At 48.5% G+C, this 23,456-nt stretch overlaps 1 protein-coding gene across 1 annotated transcript in view; it reads left to right on the forward strand.

Moving 5' to 3' along the window:
* ATP8B1 (ATPase phospholipid transporting 8B1) overlaps positions 1 to 23,456 on the forward strand; it is a 116,256-nt gene that overhangs the window by 44,219 nt on the left and 48,581 nt on the right. Inside the window, exon 2 of the mRNA XM_032882416.1 lies at positions 10,389 to 10,591. Coding sequence (XP_032738307.1) covers positions 10,411 to 10,591 — 181 coding nt within the window. The 5' untranslated portion in view covers positions 10,389 to 10,410. The remainder of the gene's footprint in view (positions 1 to 10,388; positions 10,592 to 23,456) is intronic.

The following is a 23,456-nucleotide window of genomic DNA, read 5'->3' on the forward strand; positions in this document are numbered from 1 at the left end:
ATTTAAGGTTCATGTTTAGTTCTGGAAAATTATGCTGGTTCTTACGTCTTTCTGTAGTGTAGTCTTAACTTTCTTTTTCTTTTTCAGATTTTATTTATTTATTTGACAGAGAGAGAGAGATCACAAGTAGGCAAAGAGGCAGGCAGAGTGAGGGGTGGAGAGGAACAGGCTCCCTGCTGAGCAGAGAGCCCGATGTGGGGCTCGATCCCAGGACCCGGAGATCATGACCTGAGCTGAAGGTAGAGGCTTAACCCACTGAGCCACCCAGGGACCCCAATTTTCCTTTTTTTTTTTTTTTTAAAGTAGGCTCCATGCCCAGCATGGGGCCCAATGTGGAGCTTGAACTCAAGATGCTGAGATTGAGACCTGAACTGAGATCAAGAGTTGGATGCTCAGCCGACTGAGCCACCCGGGCACCCCGTGGTGTTGTCTTTACATTAAATGCGGCCACGTACCCATAGGTTGGTGACTCTTCAAGCATTCAGATTAATTTAACTTGACAGATTTATTTCTTATTTCACCTTGGAGGTTTTGCCTTCAGGCAGCTATCAGTTGTACAGTCCCTATGGTTTTATATTATTTAAGCACGAATAAAATTTAAAAACCTAATCATAGAGGCAATAGTAATGAAGTAAAAATAAGGCCATTGTCCCTACCAAGTGAGAATGAAGCGTGACTGTACAAACAATGCTTTTTTTCCCTAACTTTCAGTATTTATTATAAAAATACATTGTGGATTGAGGCTGAATCTCTAAAGTAAACATTTGGGGAATTCCGGCATTATTATCCTATGGGAACCAGTGCTAGTCTTTTGTTTACTTTTTCCTTTAGTTTTCCAGACAAAAGAAGGGCAGCCCCACCCGGTCTTAATTTTGAACACATTTTTCTGGTTGCCACCACCCTGATCCAGGCCTGTATTCCTCCTTGCTTCAGCTGCATTCACATAAGAGTTGTTTCTGACTGTGACTGCGGAGGTAATAGGACCCAAACTGCCTGGTTTTACAGATGACAAAGCCAGAACAGCCGATGGCTCGGTGGCCAGCGTGACCTCTGGGCAGTCTCCTTGTCTGGCTCTCACCTTCCAGGCCACCCACACTCCCTCCTCTATCGGATTAATCTTGCTGGAGGACCGTGCGGATCGTGTTCCTCTCCTTGCAAACACCTTCAGTGGTTCCTTCCACTCCTGGAAGAGAGCCTGGCCAAGCCCTCAAGGGTCGGGGCAGAGGACTCCAAGCAGCCCTTCCCCAGCTCCTCTCCTGCACCCTGAATCTTTCAGGTGGGTGGGTGCCTCATGCTTGCCCGATGCCCAGTCTTCACCCAGCTGTTCCTCATTCCTGAAAATCTCTCCCCACCCACCCTGAGTGCTTGCTCTCCTCTGTGATTCTCCGATCCCCAGCTCAAAACACCAAGGAAATCATTACTGATTTAAATGCTATCCTATGTGATACAAGCTGGGGAACATTTAAAATTTCTCTACTTGCTGGTATACGTCAGTCTGTAGACCACGAAGTTTGCTTTATTTTTGTCAGTTGCCCCATTTTCTTTTGCTTAGGTTTTTCTTGTGACTGATGATGCTCTCAGTTGATATGTGGCAGGAGAAAGCAGTGGGAGCTCAAAGGAGGGGGGTAGGCTCAGGTGCTTCTGGGACAGAACTTGAATTCCAGTCCAAATCCACATGTGTTAACTGTACCGCACAATCTATGTAGCACAGACTTGGTTGTGCCATCAGAGGGCCTCAATCTAATCTGACGTTACTGAGCTGAATAACCTGGGCCTTCACCATCTCTGTCTTCTCTTTGGTAAAATGGCAACCATAGTGCACGGCCACACATCTCAGAATGAGTCCACGATGATTGTTAGAGCCGAGAAATGTGAAAGATACTTAGTGATCCATAAGGCGATGCCTCATATTAATAAGTCCTCATCCTTGCTGGAGGATGTTAGTGAGCTCATGACAGAGTTGGGACAATATCACTAAGAAATCCTCTATGTTTCACCAGGAAAATGAGAAAACTGCCCTTCTTTTAGAGGTCCAAGTTCTGAGGTTTCCCTGCACCTTTTCAACGGTAGCCTGCAGAGTCGTGTGGTACCACACGGTCGTCTGCTTCCTTTGTGGCACAGGGCTCCACGGTGGACTTTGAGAGAAGTGGAGGATGAAGCTGTGGCCCCAGAGAAGACTTTTCTGTCCTTAGGAAAGGTCTTGGCTGATTGTCCCCACAATGGTGACATCTGTGGTCCCTTAGTTTTACGGGAGTTATCCCAGGCTTCTAGGCTTTCTAGGTTTCGGTTTAGGAGGAAATAAAAAATATAACCTTCTTTGTCCCGGGGACAGTAGAGTCATGTTTCAATATCTATATAAAGTTTAAATTTAATCTAGATCTTAGATAGGTTTTATTACTATTGCTTCATGAGTTTGTCTAATTACAACTGTCATCAAGCTTGTTGGCTTTTACTCTGCAGAGTGTTGGACAGATTCCAAGAGGGGTGTGGCCAGTGTCTGGACTAACTGGGATTACAGAGAAGATTTCTGCTGCCTCTTAGGTTGGGCTCTTCTTCAGAATAATTTAGAAATAGCCTTACCCCAGAATCCTGATTATTCGTGATTCATGATACATGTATGAGTTCTCTGTCATTGCAAATGACTCCAAAATTTAGCACCTTACAGCAGCACACGCTTGTTAGTTCCCAGTTTTTCTGCATGGAGAATCCAGTACGACTTGACAGTGTCCTCTGTTCTGGGGTCTCACGAGGCTGTAGTGAAGGCATCAGCCCAGGCTGGGGGTGGGGGGTGGTCTCATCTGAAGGGTGGACTGAAGAAGGATAAGCCACTTCCAAGTTCCTGTGGTTGTTGGCAAAATTTATTTACTTCCCCCCACCTTAAAATTTTTTTTTTGCAGTTTTGTTGAGCTATAACTGACATATAACATTGTAGTTATAGGTGTACATATAACGTGTAGTTTAAGTTATGGGTGACATATAACATGTAGTTTAAGGTGTACAGCATAATGATTTGATATATGTATATATAGTAAAATGATCACCAGTGTTAAGCTTAGTGAACATTCATCACCATTACATACTTACAATTTTTTTTCTTGTGATAACTTTTAAGATCTACTCTCTGATCTTAAGAAAGTTACTCTCTGAGTAACTTTCAAACATACAACATGTATTGGTAGCTGTAGTCACCATGACGTACATACGGAAAATTCGTTTCCTTGAGGGTTGTTGGTCTGAAGACCCCAGTTCCTTGTTGGCTATTGGCTGGACAGGTATTGAGTTTCTTGCCATGTGAGCCCCTCCATAGGGGAGCTGCTTCATGAAAGCCAGGAAGGGGAGAGAGCTGGCTGGCTGGCAGGGAGTCGTCATCTCCTGTAACCTAATCATGGATGAACCATCCCATTAGTTGTGTCATAGCAAGTTGGTTACAAGCAAGGTCTTATGTCCAGCCCACTGTTACGGGGAGGGGGTTACACAGGAGCAGGAACAGCAGGTGGTGGCATCATTGGAGGCTCATGGATTCTGCCTGACAAAGTTGTAATTTATTCTATTTAGTATAGAACATATAATACGAAAACACATAGTATAGGACACATGGAAGTGCAGTGCACAGATTTATTATGTCATGTTATGCTACTTTGCATTATCTTTAATTATAATAATAACAGTAATAGGAGAGGAAAGGAGGAAAAACACATGTTAAAAATACCCTTTCTTGAGGAAGGCTTGACAAACCATAAAAACAGATGGTGTAGAATGAACAAAAATGAATTTCATGACTCTTCCTTTCTAAGCTGGACATGAATCAAATGCGGCAACAAAGCTGTCATTGACCGGGGCCTCTCAGCCTTCCCCAGCCTCTGAGGTTCTCTTTGTGTTTGCACACAGATCCTACCCTGGCCATGACAAAACTCAGCTTTTTGGCTCTCCTTTGCCTTCACTGAAATCTAGAAACCTTGTGATGGCAGTAAAAGCCTGTGCTTTTGTTATTGCGGACTTCGGGCTTTTTTATCGCAAAGTGGAAAGACAATTCTTTTGGCCTGGGTTCCCTTTTTCCTCTCTTCTTCAGTGCCTCCGCTACAAAGGAAGAAGGATATCATTCATTCATTCACTTGCATGTAGTTGGTAGCTAAGTATATTAGGTGACAAATGATGGGTGTTAGGGTACATGTTTGGAAACTCTGTCCTTCACGCCTCTTGTCTTAGGGGGGTTTATGACCAAGAGGACTGAACACGATGGAAGGCAGGATGGAAAACGAAGCACCCCTTTATTAAGAGCTGGAAAAGACCCAAATCAAGCTCTGATATAAATAAATGATTCCAATTGGTTCCTACTCCTCCCCGCTCCCTCCACCTGGCACTGTTTTTTAGGCAGGACTGCAGAAAAGTCTGGTCAGGGACAGAACAGGGAGAGAGGAGGATGGTTGCCGGAAGGCGGAGCCCATCCTGGGGTCTTGCTCTCATGGAGATGGTAAGGTAGGAAACAGCCCACACACTGTACTGAACTTTAAACTCCGGTAAGGGAGTAACGTCTCCCATAGGGCTGCAGGCTCTGAGCTGTGTGGGTCTCAAGGCCCCTTCCTTGGGCCGGAGCGCGGGTAGGGGGGGTGGGGGAATGGGGGGGTGTTGCTGAGGCCCTCTCCATTGTGGTGGGTGTAGTCTTTGAGTCTTTGTTTTGCAAATTCCTCTCTCTTAAGGACTCTGAAAAGAACCCAGTGGAAACTAGCCTGTACCTTGTATCTACTCCCTGTGGGTTTTCATAAGGGTTTTTAACACCATGAGGTAGCTAAGCAAATCCTTACTGTATTTGAAGGGTCACTATCCCCCTGCCCCTTTCTCTTTTTTTAACAGATGGGACAACTAAGCTTTTAAAATGTTAAGTAACCCACCCAAGTTATACATTGGTGAGTAGAAGAGCTGGGATTTCAATCCAGGCCCATATTCTTTCTAAGAAACCGTGCTGCTCAGCTGAAGCGGAGCTGGGTAAGAGTATTTCCAAAGATCATGTGACCAGAAATGGCCTTGTTAAGTCCTTGATGACTCAGAAAGAATTCTGATACATCTTTTGCCTACTTGCGCTAACATCTAGGCACATTGACTTTGGACGCCATGATTATAGGCTCCTGGATTAATGGGGAAGCGCCACACTCCAGTGGGGGTGTGGTCACTGTGCCTCAAGTGCTGAGGGAGATGACGGTGCATTGTCCCACAGGCGGGGGCCAGTGTGTGTGCTCTCCGGTTACGCAGCTTCCGGCAACTGAGATGCTACTATTCCCAACCAATAGGGCAACTATGCTGGGGCTATTTTCCCACCAGCCCACCTGTTGTTCATTCCATATTCCCAGAGCATGCCTGGTTTACCCAGGTCAGTACTCATTTTCTCTAGCTGTAGGCCTTTGGTATTGACCACATATAGCTGCTGCCTCTTATCTTTTGTTTTAGTCTGGGGGTCAACAGACTTTTTCTGTAAAGAGCCGAATAGGAAACATTTTAGACTCTGAGGCCATATGGCATCCATTGTAACCATCCAGCTCTGCTGTGGTGTAAGAGCAGCCTAGACCGGACGTCAAGGGATGAACAAGGATGTGTTCTAATAAAACCCTATTTATAAAAACAGGTGGTCAGCTGACCCTGGCCTGGAGGCTGTCGTTTGCTAACTCCCATCTGGACTACAAGCCCTGTCAGGACAGAGGCAGAAGTAGGCTCTTGCCAGGTGCTGGAGTGATAGTAAGAAGCAAGAAAGATCAGGGCTCCCCCTCAGTACCTTACCACAGGCTGGTTTAATTCGTCTGTCTGTAGCAGAATCTTAGGCACTAAGTTTTGGGTGGCCTTGAATAGTGAGACTCTTGAATTGCCAGTGTACAACCTCTTCTCATTGCTGTCAAGCTTTCCTCCTTCATCCACTGACAGCTCGAAGTCTTCTACAGTGTGGTAGGTAGGAACTGTGGAGAGATGGCAAAGATAGCTTTGAGGGCTTTATTGAAAGTTCATTTTTTCTTTCCCCAGATCTTTGTGTGACATCTAGGTGGTTGGCACTGAGTATTCACACATGAAACTCTGTTCTTGTACAGCTTGTGGTCTGGTGGGAGAGACAGATGACAGATAAGTAAAAGTGTACAATTTAAAAATTGTGGTAAGTTCCTCTCAAAAGAGAGAGTTAAGTGTTGGGGAGGTTAGTGGTAGCAGAAAGAAGAGGATAGAGACCTGTTCAACGCCATCCATGGAAGTGGATATTGAAGTTGAGATCTAAAGAATGAGAAATAGTAGCCATGCCGAGAATTGGGAGAGGAGCATTTTAGGCAGAAGGAGGAGCATGTCCAAAGGGCCTGAGGCAGGAAAGACTTCACTGGCTTAAGCTAAAAGTGGGGCCATGGGGCCGAGGATTATTGAGCAAGAAAGAAGTTACAGAGCTGTGCAGAACTCTCAGACTTGGGGGAAAATGTGGATTTAGTTCAAAGTATAGTGGGAAACCACAGTCTGCTTGGACTGCCCTAGCAAAATACCACAGGCTGGGTGGCTTAAACCACAGACATTTATTTTTTCACATTTCTGAAAGCTGGAAGTCCAAGATCGAGGTTCCAGTCCTGTTGGTTTCTGGTGAGGCCTCTCTCTTGGCTTGTAGATGGCCACCATCTTGCTATGGCCTCTCCTGTGTGCATGCATGGAAGGAGAGCTCTCTGATGTCTCTTTCTCGTCTTGTAAGGACACCAGACCTGTCAGAATAGTATTCTGCCCTTACAAAATAGTTTAGCCTTAATGACCTCCTTAAAGGCCCTATCTCCACACCCAGTCACACTGGGGGTTAGGGCTTCAACCTGTGATTTTTTAAGGGGGCATAACTCTGTCCAGAATGCCTAGGAAGGGTCTAAATGGGAGAGTGGCATGACTGGGGGGGGCATGTGGAAGGTGATCATGGAAGTCCAGTGTGGGAACACTGCAAGAGAGAGATGATGGTGGTCTGAAGTAGGGTGGCGGCCATGGGGCTGGAGATGAGGGAATGGGTTGGAGGTGTATGTTTCAGCAGAAATGACCGACCTTGCTGTGGATCGTGGCTCTCATGCCCGGTTTACTCACCTGTACCCCTGAGTTACCTGGAACTCTCCAGAGGGTCTGTTTCCAGCGATGGTGTGGTGGTCGGCGTGAGCAGGTGCTTAGTGAAGGTTGAGTAAGGGCACACGTGGCCGCAGTGTGCCACAGAGATGTTCCAACATTTCCAAATCCATATTCTAGATAGTGCCTGCCCTACAGGTGTCATGGCTTCGATCAGAAAGCTCCTCATGTCAGTTGGGGCTTCAAAGAAGTGATTTCTTCCTAATTTTTCTTTGGTAGTGCTAAGATGATGGAGCAAAGCGATTCCAGAATGCCTGCATCACACACGCACACACACACACTGCAGAGAACTTCCGCTCAGCTCAGAGCTCTGCTTTCCAAGCAGCCCACACAGTCTGACCTGGGGTGGATGTTCTGCGCGGAGCTGGCTGCTTATGCAACGTCTTGCTTACTCGGATCATATCCTTGTGGTTGTCAAAGCCATTCCTCCTTTTTGGCTGCTCCCTCCACCTCAAAGGACTGGATCCATTCTTAATGTGGGAAATAAGCATGGAGACGCTTGCCAGTAATCATGATGAGGAAATGATCTCTTATGGAACGTTTCTAGGATACACTGACCCGGACTCCTGAAAATGGTTAAAGTGGCTCGTTTGAAGTCATGCACGATAATGAAAAAGTGTTTCTGTATGGTGCTTTCAGACTTGTTAATACTGTATGTGTCCCTATGGCGAAGAGATAAGCTCCTAACTCCTGCCACTTAGTCGCTGAGCCGCGTGCCCTTATCTGTAGGATGGGATATTATTATCTATCTCACAAGGCCATCCTGCTTGACACACAGCAGGTGCTCAGAAAATGGTAACCACTTTCATTATTTTAGTTCTGAAACATTGCTGATGCAAGTTTTGCATTTAAGGGTTTGGGAATTTTATTTTATTTTATTTATTTATTAAGATTTTATTTATTTATTTGACAGGCAGAGATTACAAGTAGGCAGAGAGGCATGCAGAAAGGAGGAGGCAGTCTCCCTGCTGAGCAGAGAGCCTGATGCGGGGCTCAATCCCAGGACCCTGGGACCATGACCTGAGCCGAAGGCAGAGGCTTTAACCCACTGAGCCACCCAGGCACCCCGGCTTTGGGAATTTTAAAGAGAGTGCATTAAATTTAAGTATCAGCTAAAGCATGGCTGGCAGCATATTACAAAAACACAAATAAGGCTAATGAAATGTGTAAAACCCCAAGAAATAGTTATTTACTAGCCCACAGAAAACTGGGAAAGTGGGAAAATGTTTTAGTCTGCAATTAAAAGGTTTTAAAATAGAATATGCCTATGCTTAAATGTAGTCCTATTGTAGTCTAATAATTTATCTCCTGGTGAGGGGTGGGTACATTTTGGAAGAGATTTTGAGAGATGGAAAAGCCTAAAAGGGATAAATTCTCATACCATTCCATTTGTTATTATAAATAACATTTTATTCCCTAATTTTGGAGCAATCGGCGGTAACAGTGACCTCACATTTGCACACTTACTGTACTGTGAGGACTGTATTGAGTATTTATGGGAGGCCAAATGCTGAACCGAGCACTGTGCACACATCATCTCTCTTAAATGATGCATGGCAGTTGTTGGCATTTTGGAAAATGAATAAATGTCTGGATAACCGGGATTATTTTATACATACGGATTGTTAACTCGCCCTTTTAACTAAACATGTTTGGACTTTTGCAATGTCATTTAAAAACTCTTCTCATCGGCGTGCCTGGTTAAGTTGGTTTCTGCTCAGGTCACCATCTCAGGGTTGTGGGATCGAGCCTTGTGTTGGGCTTTGCGATCAGCCCAGAGTATGTTTGAGACTCTCTCTCCCTCTCTCTCTCGCTGCCATGCAGTCTTTCTGCCCCCATGCAGTCTCTCTCGCTCTCTAATAAATAAATCTTTTTAAAAAAAGTCTTCTGATCGTGGTCTACATTGTGTACTATCCCATAGTAGGAGGATATCACAGTTTATCTACACAGTGACCAACCCATGGATACCCAAGTTGCTTCTGGGTTTTACGGTTTTAAATAATGCTGGACAAAACCCAGCAAATTTAGACGTCCACGATGCTAGATTTGATACAAAGCATGCAGTCAGCCAAGTGGTTCCACTCAAGGCAACTGAGACTTGATGAAAACATGTAAGAAACTATAATGTGAAAGTACAAGATAGAAGGTCTCTCCTAAGAGGGCAGTTGTTTTTGCCGTAAAAAATTTTTTTAAGTAAGCTAGATGCCCAGCGTGAGGCTTGAACTCATGACCCCAAGATCAAGACTTGCATGCTCTACCAATTCACCCAGACAGATGCCCCTTTGCTGCAAATTTTTAATAATTACCATGCAAGTTATTCAAGGAATTTCGGTGTTTTCCTCTAGAGTGGGAATGACAGCAATACCTTCAACGGGGTGCCGTGGGAAGTTTCGAGGACCCAGTGCCCCCAAAGCATTTCACCCGGGCCTGACGTGCAGTTACCACTAAGTGAATGTGAGCTGCTATTATGAACAATGTCAAGTACATGGCCATGCGATGCTAATGTAAATAAAGCCAGGCTGTATGTCTGTCTTCAGGTCTCCTATGGTCTCTGTGTCAGTATTTTTCTAATATAACTGAGGTTGTGCTTGTCCCTTCTGCGGTCACTTTACACAGGGGTGTGCTCACACACACACAGGCGACACACAGGGTGTGGGTGGGAGTCGTTTGGGAGGGAGAGGGTGAGGGAGTGCTCCAGGAAGCCCTTTAGTAAAGTGTGAGCTTGTATTCAAAATGTATCACAGAGCAAAGTCTTAAGAGTGTGAGCCTTAGCAGAAACCAGGTGTCCGAGGGCAGGGTTTCCCAAACGTTGCCAGCGACCCACAGTGAGAGATGTAATGGCATTGAGGGCCACAAAGCAGATAAACGTGTCTACGTGTTGGTTATGTCAAGCAGTTTCAGCAAACAGGACTGACTCTCGTGATGCCTGCTCTACTCTCATATTTTATGGTCTGTTTCATTTCATTGTAAGGTTGATTATGGGTTCAGTTTATTTTGCCTGGTAGAGAACCCCCCCCCACCCGCCGCCCAATTTGAAATACTACCTTAAAGTTTGTATCTGCTTTAAGAGTTTGCAACTATGTTTTTGTTGTTAAATCTCACTGAGGCATGGAATTGCTAACGAAAGGTTACTTTGAACTGTGGGGGGCGCTATTCAGACACACTTGCCTGTGAGTTGCCAGAATGTTCTGTTAAAAGGGCACTATAACAGGATGCAGGCAGGAGTCAGCCAAACCCTGGGCACCAGTTGTAAGTCGCTCTGGTTTCTCTGCAACCAGGTAGTTCCAGTTTGCTGGCAGCATGAATTCAGAAAGGGACTCGGAAACGACCTTTGAGGAGGATTCTCAGCCTAATGATGAAGTGGTTCCCTATAGCGATGATGAAACCGAAGATGAGCTTGACGACCAGGGGCCTGCGGTCGAGCCAGAACAGAACCGAGTCAACAGAGAAGCTGAGGAGACCCGGGAGACCCTCCGAAAAGGTGACCTCGCTGGGACGGGGACCCTGGGACCTGTCCGTGTCCGCCCCCACGGGGCAGCGGCCGTGTTAGATGGTCCAGGAGGTCTCTTCCTTCTCCGAGGGTGATGCGGCTGGGAGAAGGGTCGCTGGGCTCGGACGGGCACACGTCGTCCTCGGTGCACAGGGCCGTTCCACCGACCTGACCAGGTCTGCCTGGAAAGTGGCAAGCATGGGCTAGCGTCTACTTTCAGAAGGGAGTTGCATATGGAAGAATGTGCTTGTTCCTGCACCCAGGAAGCTTCGCATTACCAGACCTTTTGCTCAGTTGGTTGTGACCGTGAGATGGCTTGGGCTCTGCTTGCTGTAAGGGGCCTGTCGTACAGGCAGCAGCCGGCGCCCCTGCCCAGAATGGGGGCAGCTCTGAGGCCGCGTCTGGACCAGGGACCAGGACTAGACAGTAACTGTTTCAGGCTCTGTGTGCCATGTGCTCTCTGTCACACCTACTCGGCTCTCCCGGGAGCTCTTAAAAATAGCCGTAGACAGTCCGTCATTGAGGCCAAAAAAGCGTAACTAGCTTTCATGATGCGGCTTTTCCCCTGCAGCTTTTCTGTTTCATTTTCCGCTGCTTCTCCCACCCTGGTAAGCAAATGTGATCTTTTCCTGTGGCCGATCCTTTCCTCCTTGGGCCCCAGATTTGCTCCAGACTTCAGGTGGAAAATATTTCTTCCACAGTCCCTAGAATTCCAGCTAAACAGCTTTGGTTTCTCATTTATAGAAATTTCCGCTAAGTTATGGTTCCTGACTCTCAGGATGTTGTCACCACAGCCTTGGTGAGAATAACCTCTGATTCTCTCTGGTTTCCCCCAAATCTCTGTCACTAGCCCATCTGTCCTCCCAAGTGCCCCTGAAGTCTGCTTCCCTCGGATTACTCCCTGCTGCCCTCGTCTTTCCTGCTGGGTTCCGCTCCCTGGTCCATGGGGTTTTTTTTCCAAACCATTTTCACCTGTAGAAAGAGCAACTGGCATGAAATGCCACTCGTGGGACGATTCCTCTTGCCCTGGCCAGACACTGCCTCTCTCCCCGATGTGGGTAGGCTCTTCATGGGGGAGAGCACGCATCCAAACGGGCCTCTGCCCACGATGGGCTCCAAAACCTGGCGGGCCGGCGACCCATGTAGACTGTTTGCCGTCTTTGGTTTTCCATATCAGACATTTAGAATGATCAGAATTTACTGTGGATTTCTGGCTGTGAGTTCAAGCTGTTGAGTGTTAAGCTTAAGTGCTTTCTGCCTTGAAGCAGAAGGTACTAAAATCAGGATAATCGAGCTGAATTAAAATGGAAACACTACTGATCTGGACAGGAATGTGGCCTCTGTCGTAACAGGTCCAGGCTGGATGTCGTTTGAAGGGGGTTCAAGCCAATGTAGCCCGACAAGTTAGCAAAGGAGTTCTAGCTGACTGCCCCAGTCCTGAATACCGTGTTTCTTCCTCATTCCTTCTCCCACCGAACCTCTCAGTTTCCTAGCACAATCTCGGAGTCGCTATCATATGTGGCTGTCTGATGAGTTGGCAGGGAACCGGCTCAGTGAGGTTCAAGGTGGACTTTGCTGTTGCTGCCTGGTGCCGTGCTGTCTGACGTGAGGTCCAGGACGCAACAAAGATGGGGTTGGGTGCCTGCAGAAATGTCAGGGAAGCACGTAGTGGACGGAAACTCTCACCTCTGGTTTTTTCCAACTCCGCTTTCACATCTTGGTGCTCAGGGCCCTCTCCTGATCATGCCTTTTGCACGTCACCTTCCTTACAGATTGCTACTGTTGGAATACAGGCCTCAAGGGAGCCCAGACGTGTTCTTGGCTCTTCATAGTCTTTTCCCATGGTGGCTTATATTTTTAGGGGACTCTGGTGGCCTGTCCTTCCTCCCTCCTTCCCTCCCTTCCTTCTTTCCTTTCTCTTTCTCTCTCTTTCTTTCTTTCGATTACTTACTTATTTGAGAGAGCAAGCATGAACAGGGTTAGAGGGAGAAAGAGAAGCAGACTCCCCACTGAGCAGAGAGCCCAATGCGGGGCTCGATCTAAGGACCCCGGATCGTGACCTGAGCCAAAGGCAGACACTTAACCAAATGAGCCACCCAGGCACCAACCCCCCCTTTAAAAAAAAAAAAAAAAGATTTTATTTTTAAGTAATCTCTACATGTGCACCCAGTGTGAGGCTCAAACGCACAACCCCAAGATCAACCCGTGTGCTTTCCAACCGAGCCAGCCAGGCGCCCCTGGTGGTTCTCATTTCTTAAAATTCCTGTCCAATGACCTTGCTTGTGACTTTCAGAAATATTATTCTAATACCTCTACCTGCCCTTCCCAGACACACAGAGGACGTTCAGTAAGTGCTAGAACCTCTCTCCCTACATTCCCATCTCTGCCCTGCACACCCCACAACAGATCGGCTTCCTCTTCTCCTCCCTCACTCCCTCTGTCCCTCCCTTTTTCCTCTGTACCCCTTCTTCTCCCTTCTGATTGTTTTTTTTCCCATACTCTCACTTGGTCATTTTCCCAATTAAGGTTGGGTCATTCTGACTTGTTTCAATTCAGCCTTCCTCTGTCTGGACATTTTATATGAAGGACATTTTTTTCAAAGAAATCAGTTCTTTATTTTATTTTTTATTTTTATTTTTAAAAAGTTTTATTTATTTATTTGACACAGAGAGACAGAGTGAGAGAGGGAACACAAGCAGGGGGGCTGGGAGAGGGAGAAACAGGCTTCTGACCAAGCAGGGAGCCCCATGTGGGGCTCGTAGCCAGGACCCTGGGATCATGATCTGAGCCGAAGACAGAAGCCCAACCCACTGAGCCACCCGGGCGCCCCAGAAAGTCGGTTTCGTAAAGATGCCCTAGGCCAGGGGCACCTGGGTGGCTCAGTGGGTTAAAGCCTCTGCCTTTGGTTCAGGTCATGATCCCAGGGTCCTGGGATCGAGCCCCGCGTCGGGCTCTCTGCTCAGTGGGGAGCCTGCTTCATTTCCTCTCTCTGCCTGCCTCTCTGCCTACCTGTGATCTCTGTCTGTCAAATAAATAAATAAAATCTTTAAAAAAAACAAGATGCCCTAGGCCAGCTGAGTTCAGCAGGTGTTCTGCGAGACCCATTTTGTTGCTTTTCAGTTGAAGGACCTTGGCTGTGGGCTGCGACTCTAGCACAAGGGTAAGCTTGCTGCTAGAGTGCGCCACAGAGGAGGAGATCAACCCACAGGTTTTACGGGAGTAATTTTACCCTTAGTTTACTTTGAGCAAGGATGGGCGAAAACAAATGGGCGTGTTTCCCATGCTGTGGGACGGGCCCTCACTTCCTGAGGAGTACACAAGAATAGCATTTCCTAGGGTGCCTCTGGGAAACATGACATTTGCCAGATGCGCCAGGACACAGATCTGTAACCTCTGAGACTGGAAACTCAGAATTCTGACACCTCTTCTTGGAGTTTAAGGTGGTCCGTTAGCATGAAAGGATCCAAGAACTTAAAGCATTCAATAAAGCAGTTTAATTTTATATAGCCACATGTTCCTAAAATTTCTTGACTCTAGAATGCTGTGGGTTGCTTTTTTTTTTTTCCCCCCATCCCACCATCTCGGTGTCCCCTAGGTCAACTCCTTGGGTAATTCTGGGCCAATGAGGAACCAGCTGCCAGATGAAGTCCTTGGGAATGCATAAGGGATCGGGAGAGGTTCCTGGATTAATGCATACTGGCTCTTTCTTCAGAGCCTGGGCCTCCTCGGCCACACTGCCCTATTGGTGACCTCTCCCATCTGCCCGCTCTGCTGGCTTACGTGTGTCCTCACAGCTTCCCTGTCTGCAACGCTTTCCTACCTGAATCCTGCCTTCTGCCTTGGGCTGGTGTCCCATCTCCTGTTGTCATGGCCAAGCTTCTGGAAACCCATTTCTCCAGCACCACATCCTCCTGTTGCCCTGGGTTCTTCCCCTCCATGGGGTGCCCCACCACCCCGAGCATAACGCTTTCGTTAAAGTCCCCAGGAACCCCAGTGCAAGGCCAGTGAGCTTTTGTCAGCCCTCGCATTCCGGCCTGTTCTCTCTGGAGTGCCGGACCTTTGTAGCAACCTCTCCTTTGGGCACGCTGACCTCCTTGGCAGGTGGCAACGTCCTCTTGTCCCAGCACTCTGCCTGTTTCTCCTTCCTTCTGGAGAATGTTCACCTCCCCCTTCACACTCCATTCTCTCTTCAGACCCTCCTTTGGCAAGCCGACTCCCTTTAACCTGCGCACGTACCACACCTCTCTGTCACTCTGAGAGGCAAGATGCATGGTGGGGAGGAAGAATGGCACTGGGTGCAGACTCTGGGCTTCAGCCCTGCTTCATGACTTGCTAGCTGTGTGACCTTGAGGAAAGGACTTCTCTCCTCCATGCCGCAGTGGGCCCATCTGTGCAATGGGCGCAGTATCTGTACCTACTTCATTGGGTAGTTGTGCAGATTAAATCAGAAAATCAGTGTAAAGGATTTAGGACTGTTTCAGGCATACAGTAAGTGCTCAGTAAATGGTAGCTGTTATCCCCACCACCCCCTCTGGCCAATTCCTCCCTTAATGTCTTTCATGGCAGACTGAAAGTAGCTACCTTTTTCCATCGTCTCCTCCCTTCTTTCCATCATCAGAACTTCTTCTTGACCCCTCTACCCCCTTTTGGGGTATTCAGGTTCTCTTGGACAGCCCCAGGCTGCAGCTGTGGACTCGTTCTTTTAAACAGCTCCTTCTGTCACTAAAGCCAAGTACAGTGAATGGTTGTGCAGGTGGATGGGGTGAAGAATGGGCCATTTTCCCAGGAATGAGTTTGCGCGCATACTAAGGAAATTTGGGGTGATTTAGGGTCATCCCTGCCTCTGCCATCCTATAAGCCTTTCCCATGAACACAGCCTTCTCTAGCCTTTTTGTTTGCAGACCTGTGGTCTTTCCTAGCCCCCCTGTAGTTTCTCAGGTGAAGCCTTCCCCCGGTCTCAGGTGTCCAGCATATCCGCAGGGGGTCAAGGAGTAAGTGTCTCCAGCAGAGAAAGCAGAAAGCTCCATCCGTGGACAAGTTCATGCAGGCACACGTGAAACCGCAGGGACAGCAAAAGCTTGCAGAAGGAGCCCCACTCACGCGGTGACCTGCTCTTGTAATGGGTTGACCTGTGCTTCCGCCCCGCGGGCTGGGACAGGGGAGGCTGCCCTGCTTCCGTGTGGAGAGGCATGCATGAGCTGTCCGGTGGAGATGGGAGGAGCTCGCTAGGAGGAGGGAGGGGGAGGCAGGGGTGTCCCGCCGGGGCACCGGGCTCAGCGGGCATTTGTGCTCGGGCGCGTCCGGGAGCCTCAGCACGGGTGCGACTAGGGAATCGGGGGCGCTCTTCGGCAGCCTTCCCTGGTCAAGGACACCTGAGCCGAGCCCTTAGTTAAGTGTGAGAGGGAAATCAGTACCATGGTGTCAGGTGCAGGGTGTTCAAGCTGTGGCAGCGTGATGGGGGGCTCCGAGGAGCTGAGGGTGCAGGGAGCCTCGAGCCTGTTTGGAGCCTAGATGGCGAGCTGGGGCTGGAGTCCGGACCTTGTCCTGAAGGCCCCAGGGAGCCATGGCCGCATTCTAGGTGCAAATAACATGGCTAGATGTGCAGTAGCCTTCTCCCAGCGTGGCTGCTGCATGGCCACGCTTGTCCTCCCAGTCCAGGCTTCATGGGGGTGGGGGTGGGGCTGGGGGCGGGGAGTGACTTGCCTGCACCTGGGATCCGACTCCAGCTCCTTCCCTTGGCTGCTTGGGCCCCTGTGGTTTGGGCCTCTTGTCCTCTCCCGGCTGCCTGCCTGTGGCACCTGCGGTGCGCAGCCGTTCTCGCTGTGCTGCATCACCCTGCCCTCCGCTCGCTCCTGATTCGTGCAGCCTCGCCAGCCCGTGACTTCCCACGCTTCCCCAGTGCAGCCCCTTCCGTGTGCCTGGCTCCTTCTCACCCTTCAGCTCTCAGTGGAGTTGTCACTTCCATAGAGAAGTCTTCCGTGAGGGCCAGCCCTAGCCTGGAGCGGACCCCTTACCCCCACCCCTCGTTGTACGAGCCCCTTACACTTTCCTTCATACCCCTGAGGGCATTTAGGATTATGTCCTTGAAGACGGTGTGACTCTGTCCCACCAGACTATTGGCTTCATGAGAACTGGGGCCATGTTTATCCCATGCAAAGCCCAGAAGAAGCAACTATGTAGGGGGCATGGATTTATGTTAGAAATTCCGTGTTGGCACCAGCAGGGAGCAGAGAGCAGACAGTAATCCGAGTAAAAACTGGTAAGGACCCAAACCAAGATGGCCGGGATGGAGAGAACGTGACAGATCATGACCCATGTCAGGGATTTGACTTTCATAAATCCCACTGGATCCGAGGGTCAAGAGAAAAGGAGGCCTGAGCAATCACTTCCGGCTTAGGCGCCCCAGTGGGTGGTCTGGTTGTCCGTTGCTGCATGAAAAACCGCTCCAGACCTATCGGCACAAAGTCATCATCGTGGTGTTCACAGATTCCGTGAGTCGGGGGTTCAGACGAGACGTGGCAGGAGTGGTTTGTTTCTGCTCTCAGGTGTCTGGGCCCTCAGCTAGGTGAAGACCTGAACAACCAAGGTGATTTGAACCACCAGGAGCCTGGAATCATCTGGAAGCTTCTTCACTCAGGTCTGGCCCCGGAGCTGAGTAACTCAAAGGCTGAACGGGTCTGTAGATGGAAGCATCTCTCCGTGGCTTGGGCTTCTGCCAGCGTGGCACTGGGGCTGCGGTGGAGCGTCCTCTGAGTGGGGCTGTCTGAGGAACCCGCGTCCTGAAAGGTCAAGATCACAGCGGAAGCTGGTTGCAGAATTCAGGCAGCATCACCTGTGGTGAGCATCTCTCGGTCACGAGAGAGTCACCGAAGCTAGATCTGATTCAAGAGAAGGGAAATTAGATGCCCTTCGTTGATGAGAAGTAAGAAGGTCACGTTGAACTTGGGAGATCCTCTCGCAGCCCCCTTCGGAGACTGATTTCTGCGTCCGTGGATGACGGATGCAGGGGGAAAGAGAGGGGTTTGTTGTTTTGAACCTCACAAGTCAGGGACCTCGGTGGGACGTCCACTTGTGTTGCTGGCCACCTGGAAGTTAAAAAGAGATCACGAAGTGGTAAGAAATGATGTAGAACGAAGCCGCCTTGTTGCTGGGAAATGATAGCACTTCACATTCTTAACCGCAAGCTCATAGACAGCCCTGAGTTTCGGCTCCCGGACAGCCATCCTGGGGACGTGGTGGACCGACTCCTGGGTCTTGCTGCATCACAGAAGTGGCAAGTTCTGAGGGAGAGGGTGACTGGTCATGGCTTTGGGTCGGGGGGCTGTCTGTGAGTACTCGGCCCTCACCCTGCCCACAAACACACACGCACACCCCCACACGCCACAGCCATCTCCCAGCCTCTGGGCTCCTGGGGCGCCCACCTGCCCGGCCTGCATACCGTCTGTGCTTGAGGTTAGCCAAGAACATGATGACTGCCCATCAGAACTAATTCTGCTCCCACAACTTTGAAATTGGAGCCGAGGCACACAGAGGCTGCGATGTCATTTGTCTTTAGTTGTTTTTTTTTTTGTTTAGAGCCCAGTAATACCATGAACAGCATCATGTGGGGGATGCTAAGCCACTCACAGAACAGCTTCTAGGCGCTTCTGAAACGTGAGCCGTAAGCAGCTGGCTCGTTAACGTGGCGCTCTTCTCAACAGGCGGTCCCCAGGGACCTTTCTTCTTGCCCGGGATGGGCAGCCCTCTGTACCTGAAGGTAGAAAACTGTGTCTTTTTTAAAAATGAACTCTAGGCCCAACATGGGGCTTGAACTCCTGACCCCAGGATCCAGGAGTCACTCGCTCTACCGACTGAGCCGGCCAGGTGCCCCCAAACTATCACTTCTTTGAAACCCTTCTCCAACTCAGAATTTTGTTCAGAATTCTCTTCTGGGGTGAAGTGATCGGCGGCTGGCAGTATTTAAGATGGAATGTTCCATCGAGGAGGTTGCCCTCGCCGGGCGTGATTTCAGGTGGGGTGTGGTGTGGCAGCAACCGAACGAGGGCAGCTGTTTGCCTGTGGAAAGCGGTACCCTCCCAGAAGGATCTCTACAGCATTTGTGAATTCATTCTGATCCGGGACCAGAACACAGACTGGCTCACCGAGATCCGTAAATCACAGGAAATCCACGAAACATGCCGACGAGCTGTATTTTACACTCGAGTGGATGCATTTTGACTTGTCGACCCATCCCCCATGCGGAAGTTCCACTCTGGCTACTTATTTTTTGCCTCCAAGGAGCTGTAGGCCTTCTACTGCTTTAGCTCTGTGAGTACCACAGTCGCTGTCCGCTCATGAAATGAAGGGTGTTGGGGGGGTGGTTCCTGGCTGAGGGGTATGTGGTGGGGGAGGGGATGATGAGACTGTGCTCTCTCCTTCTGCAGAAGCTGCTTTTGAGTAATGTCATTCATGACTGAACCTCGAGCAAGAAGCTCTTGCTCATGGAGACCTGTGCAGTGCTGGTTTTTCTGAGGGCCGGTTTGAAACCTGCATCTCTAACGTGGGTTTTTTGATGATAGAAGTCACCTGAGGAAGACACTTGCTGTCAGTGTCTCCACGGTTCTCCATCCTGCTGGCGCAACAGAATCTTGTGTGGAACTTTTAAACTCCCTCAGAGCCTGGGTTGAGTTTCTGGAGGTGCTGAGAGGGTGGGTCTAGAGTGAGGCCACAGGAGGATCCATATTTTAGAATAAATCCCAGGGCGCCCAGGTGGCTCCGTCGGTGAAGCATCTGCCTTTGGCTCAAGTAATGATCCCGGGATCCTGGGATCGAGCCCCGAGTCTGTCTGCTCAGCAGGGAGTCTGCTTCTCTCTCTGCCCCTCCCCCCTGCTCATGCTCTCTCTCTCAAATAAATTCATTTTTCTTAAAAAAATAAAATGAGGGGCGCCTGGGTGGCTCAGTGGGTTAAAGCCTCTGCCTTCAGCTCAGGTCATGATCCCAAGGTCCTGGGATCGGGCCCCAGATCGGGCTCTCTGCTCCGCGGGGAGCCTGCTTCTTCCTCTCTATCTCTGCCTGCCTCTCTGCCTACCTGTGATCTCTGTCTGTCAAATAAATAAAATCTTAAAAAAAAAATGAACCTCACCAGGCTCAGCCTCACTTCAGGACAGTCGTCTGACACATTCCCCCAGTGTACCTGTTCCTCAGAGCAAGGTGTCTCAGCTCGCCTCACCTGGGTCTCTGTCCTAAAACCACCACCTAGTGGGCCCAGCCCCCCTTTATTTTCTTATCCAGAGGACACTTCTCTTATTCCATAAGGTCACTGACGGGATTCTGATCACCAGATCACAGGGCATCTCTCGTGTCTGCTTACTGGGCACGTCTCTGTTTGCTACTAAGGCTCATGCATTCTCACCTTTGTGACATGAGTTCTCCTGATTTCTCCCTGAGCCTCACAGTCTCTTTCCTGGATTCCTCCTCTCCTCCCACTACTTAAATATCTTGCCTGCTCGTAGCTTTGTTTCCTCCTCGCTCGCTTCTGACATAACCCATTCATGCTCCTGGTTTCCACCCACATCTGCATGTCTAGTACCTTTCAGTCTCTGTCTCTGCCCTAAACCTCAGCCTGGAGTCCAGATCTGTTTCTGTGGCTCCTGGATGGTCATGTCCCCCCCACATGTCCTCTAGGTGTCTTCAGTTTACCAGTCCCCCAGCTAGACTTGCACCTCTGTGTCCTCTAGCTCGTCCGTGGCTTGTCTTCCCATCCAGTCACCCCAGCGGGCACCCTGGCGTCATCTTTTTCTCCTTTTGACTTCATTTTGATTTCTCATTCTTCCTTGCCCACATTCAGACCATTGATCTACAGTTCTTATATCTGGCTTCTCTCCATTTGCATTCCCATAGTTCTGGCTCAGGCTCCCATCCACTGTCCCTTCAGTGACTGCACTGGTCTTCTGCCTCTAGATCTGATCTCTTCAAATACATCCTGCTCATTGCTCTGAGTGTGACCAGGGAAAACCACGATCTGACCAGCTACTCCTGTCCTGAATCCCTTCGGCTTGGCTGGACATCAGAACCCATGACCGCATAGACTTCCATCTTTTCCTGTATTGTTCACTTTTTTTTTTTTTAAAGATTTTATTCATTTATTTGACAGATCACAGGCAGGCAGAGAGGCAGGCAGAGAGAGAGAGGAGGAAGCAGGCTCCCCACTGAGCAGAGAGCCTGATGCGGGGCTCGATCCCAGGACCCTGAGATCATGACCTGAGCTGAAGGCAGAGGCTGTAACGCACTGAGCCACCCAGTGCTGTACTCTTCGCTCTTGATCTATTCCCACCCATCCGTGCCTTTAGAAAAGTACTTTTTAAAATAATAGATACAGGGGCGCCTGGGTGGCCCAGTGGGTTAAGCCGCTGCCTTCAGCTCAGGTCATGATCTCAGGGTCCGGGGATCGAGTCCCGCGTCGGGTTCTCTGCTCAGTGGGGAGCCTGCTTCCCTCTCTCTCTCTCTGCCTGCCTCTCTGCCTACTTCTGATCTCTACCTGTCAAATAAATAAATAAAATCTTTAAAAAAACAAAATAAAGTAGTAGATACAATGGTATAATGACCATAAGAAAATCAAGCAACTTACATACTGGCTTCATATGTAAACCTATAGACGGAAGGAATTGAATTGTAAGCATATTGTTTTAAAAGGTAGTGCATGCCCATGGATCCTAATTATAGGAGGGAACAGTGAAGATGAAGTGTCCTAACTTGTCTCCTCTGTTCTTCACCCATGAGGTTTCCTTTCCCAGAAAGAAACTGATGTCATCAGTTTCTCAAATGACCTTCCGGAGATACACGTACACTTGTATATGCAAAGAATACTTACAAACCTGTGTCCCCGTGTACTTACAGATATATAAACACACTTTGTCAGTATGTGTATAAGCATGCATCCCTATTGTGCATTAATTTTGTGTGTCCCATGCCTGGAAGCACAGTACGGTAGACACCCCAGCTTTTTTTTTTTTTTTTAATTATGTTATGTTAGTCACCATACAATACATCATTAATTTTTGATGTAGTGTTCCAAGATTCATTGTTTGCATGTAACACCCAGTGCTCCATGCAGTATGTGCCCTCCTTAGTACCCACCACCAGGCTCACCCATCCCTTCACCTCCCTTCCCTATAAAACCCTCAGTTTGTTTCTCAGAGTCCACAGTCTTTTGTGGTTCATCTCCCCGTCCGATTCCCTTTCCTTCTCCTAATATCCTCCATGTTATTCCTTATGTTCCACAGGTAAGTGAAACCATATGATAATTGACTCTCTCTCTGTTTGACTTATTTCACTCAGCATAATCTCCTCTAGTCCCGTCCATGTAGATATGAAAGTTGGGTATGCATCCTTTCTGTTGGCTGAGTAATACTCCATTGTGTGTATGGACCACATCTTCTTTATCCATTTGTATGTTGAAAGGCATCTCGGCTCTTTCCACAGTTTGGCTGTTGTGGCCATTGCTTCTATGAACACTGGGGTACATATATGGCCCTTCTTTTCACTACATCTGTATCTTTGGGGTAAATACCCAGTAGTGCAATTGCCGGGTCATATGGTAGCTCTATTTTTAATTTTTTGAGGAATCTCCACAGTCTTTTCCAATGTGGCTGCACCAACTTGCATTCCCACCAAAAGTGTAAGAGGGTTCCCCTTTCTCTACATCCTCTCTAACATTTGTTGTTTCCTGCCTTGCTAATCTTTGCCATTCTGACTGGTATAAGGTGGTATCTCAGTTTAGTTTTGCTTTGAATTTCCCTGATGGCTAATGATGATGAGCACTGTTTCATGTGTCTGTTAGCCATTTTTATGTCTTCACTGGAGAAGTGTCTGTTCATGTCTTCTGCCCATTTCTTGACTTGACACTTCTGCCCCTTAATGTGATTTGGAGATCTTTCTGTGAGTACATAGAAAGCTGCCTTCTTCTTCTTCCTTCTTCTTCCTTCTTCTTCTTCTTCCTTCTTCTTCCTTTTTTTTTTTTTTTTGGATTTAATTTATTGAGGGGCGCCTGGGTGGCTCAGTGGGTTAAGCCACTGCCTTCAGCTCAGGTCATGATCCCAGGGTCCTGGGATCGAGCTCCGCGTCGAGCTTTCTGCTCGGCAGGGAACCTGCTTCCCCACACCCCCCATCTCTGCCTGCCTCTCTGCCTGCCTCTCTGCCTACTTGTGATCTCTGTCTGTCAAATCAATAAATAAAATGTTAAAAAAAAAAAGATTTAATTTATTGAGAGAGACAGAGAGCATGAGCAGGGGGAAGGGCAGAGGGAGAGGGACAAGCAGACTCAGCTCGCTCGCGGGACCCCAACCAACATCACGACCTGAGCTGAAATCAGACCCTTAACCAACGGAACCACAAAAGCACCTCAGCTGCCTTACTCTTTTTTGCAGACTGCATAGACTTTTGTCGTGTAGATGTTTAACCAGTTGCTCATGGTGGCATTGTTTCTGATCGTCCTGATAAACAGGGCTATGTTGAATAGTGCCAAGACGTATCATTTCTCTTGTGCATGAATACATACGTGGGGGGTAAATTCCTAGAAGTGAAATTGCTCCATCTGCCAGGGCCTATGGGTGTGTTAAAATCTGATAGATGTGGTTCAGTTGCTGTTCACAGAGACCACTTAAGGGGGCCTGACCCTCTACTCTCTTTTCAACCCAGCGTGTCATCGGATTCTTTGCTCTTTGCCAGTATTTTGCCATTGTAGGCTAAAAATTGGTAACTCCACGAAGAACTGCACTCTCTTTTTATGAACTTGAGTATCTTTTCACATATTTAAGAACCATTGGAATTTCCCTTTGTATGAAATGTCTGTTCATGCCCTTTACCCATTTCTCTCTTC

The sequence above is a fragment of the Lontra canadensis genome, unplaced genomic scaffold, assembly GCF_010015895.1.
Source record: "Lontra canadensis isolate GAN:19392208 unplaced genomic scaffold, GSC_riverotter_1.0 scaffold82, whole genome shotgun sequence".
Taxonomy (NCBI): domain Eukaryota; kingdom Metazoa; phylum Chordata; class Mammalia; order Carnivora; family Mustelidae; genus Lontra; species Lontra canadensis.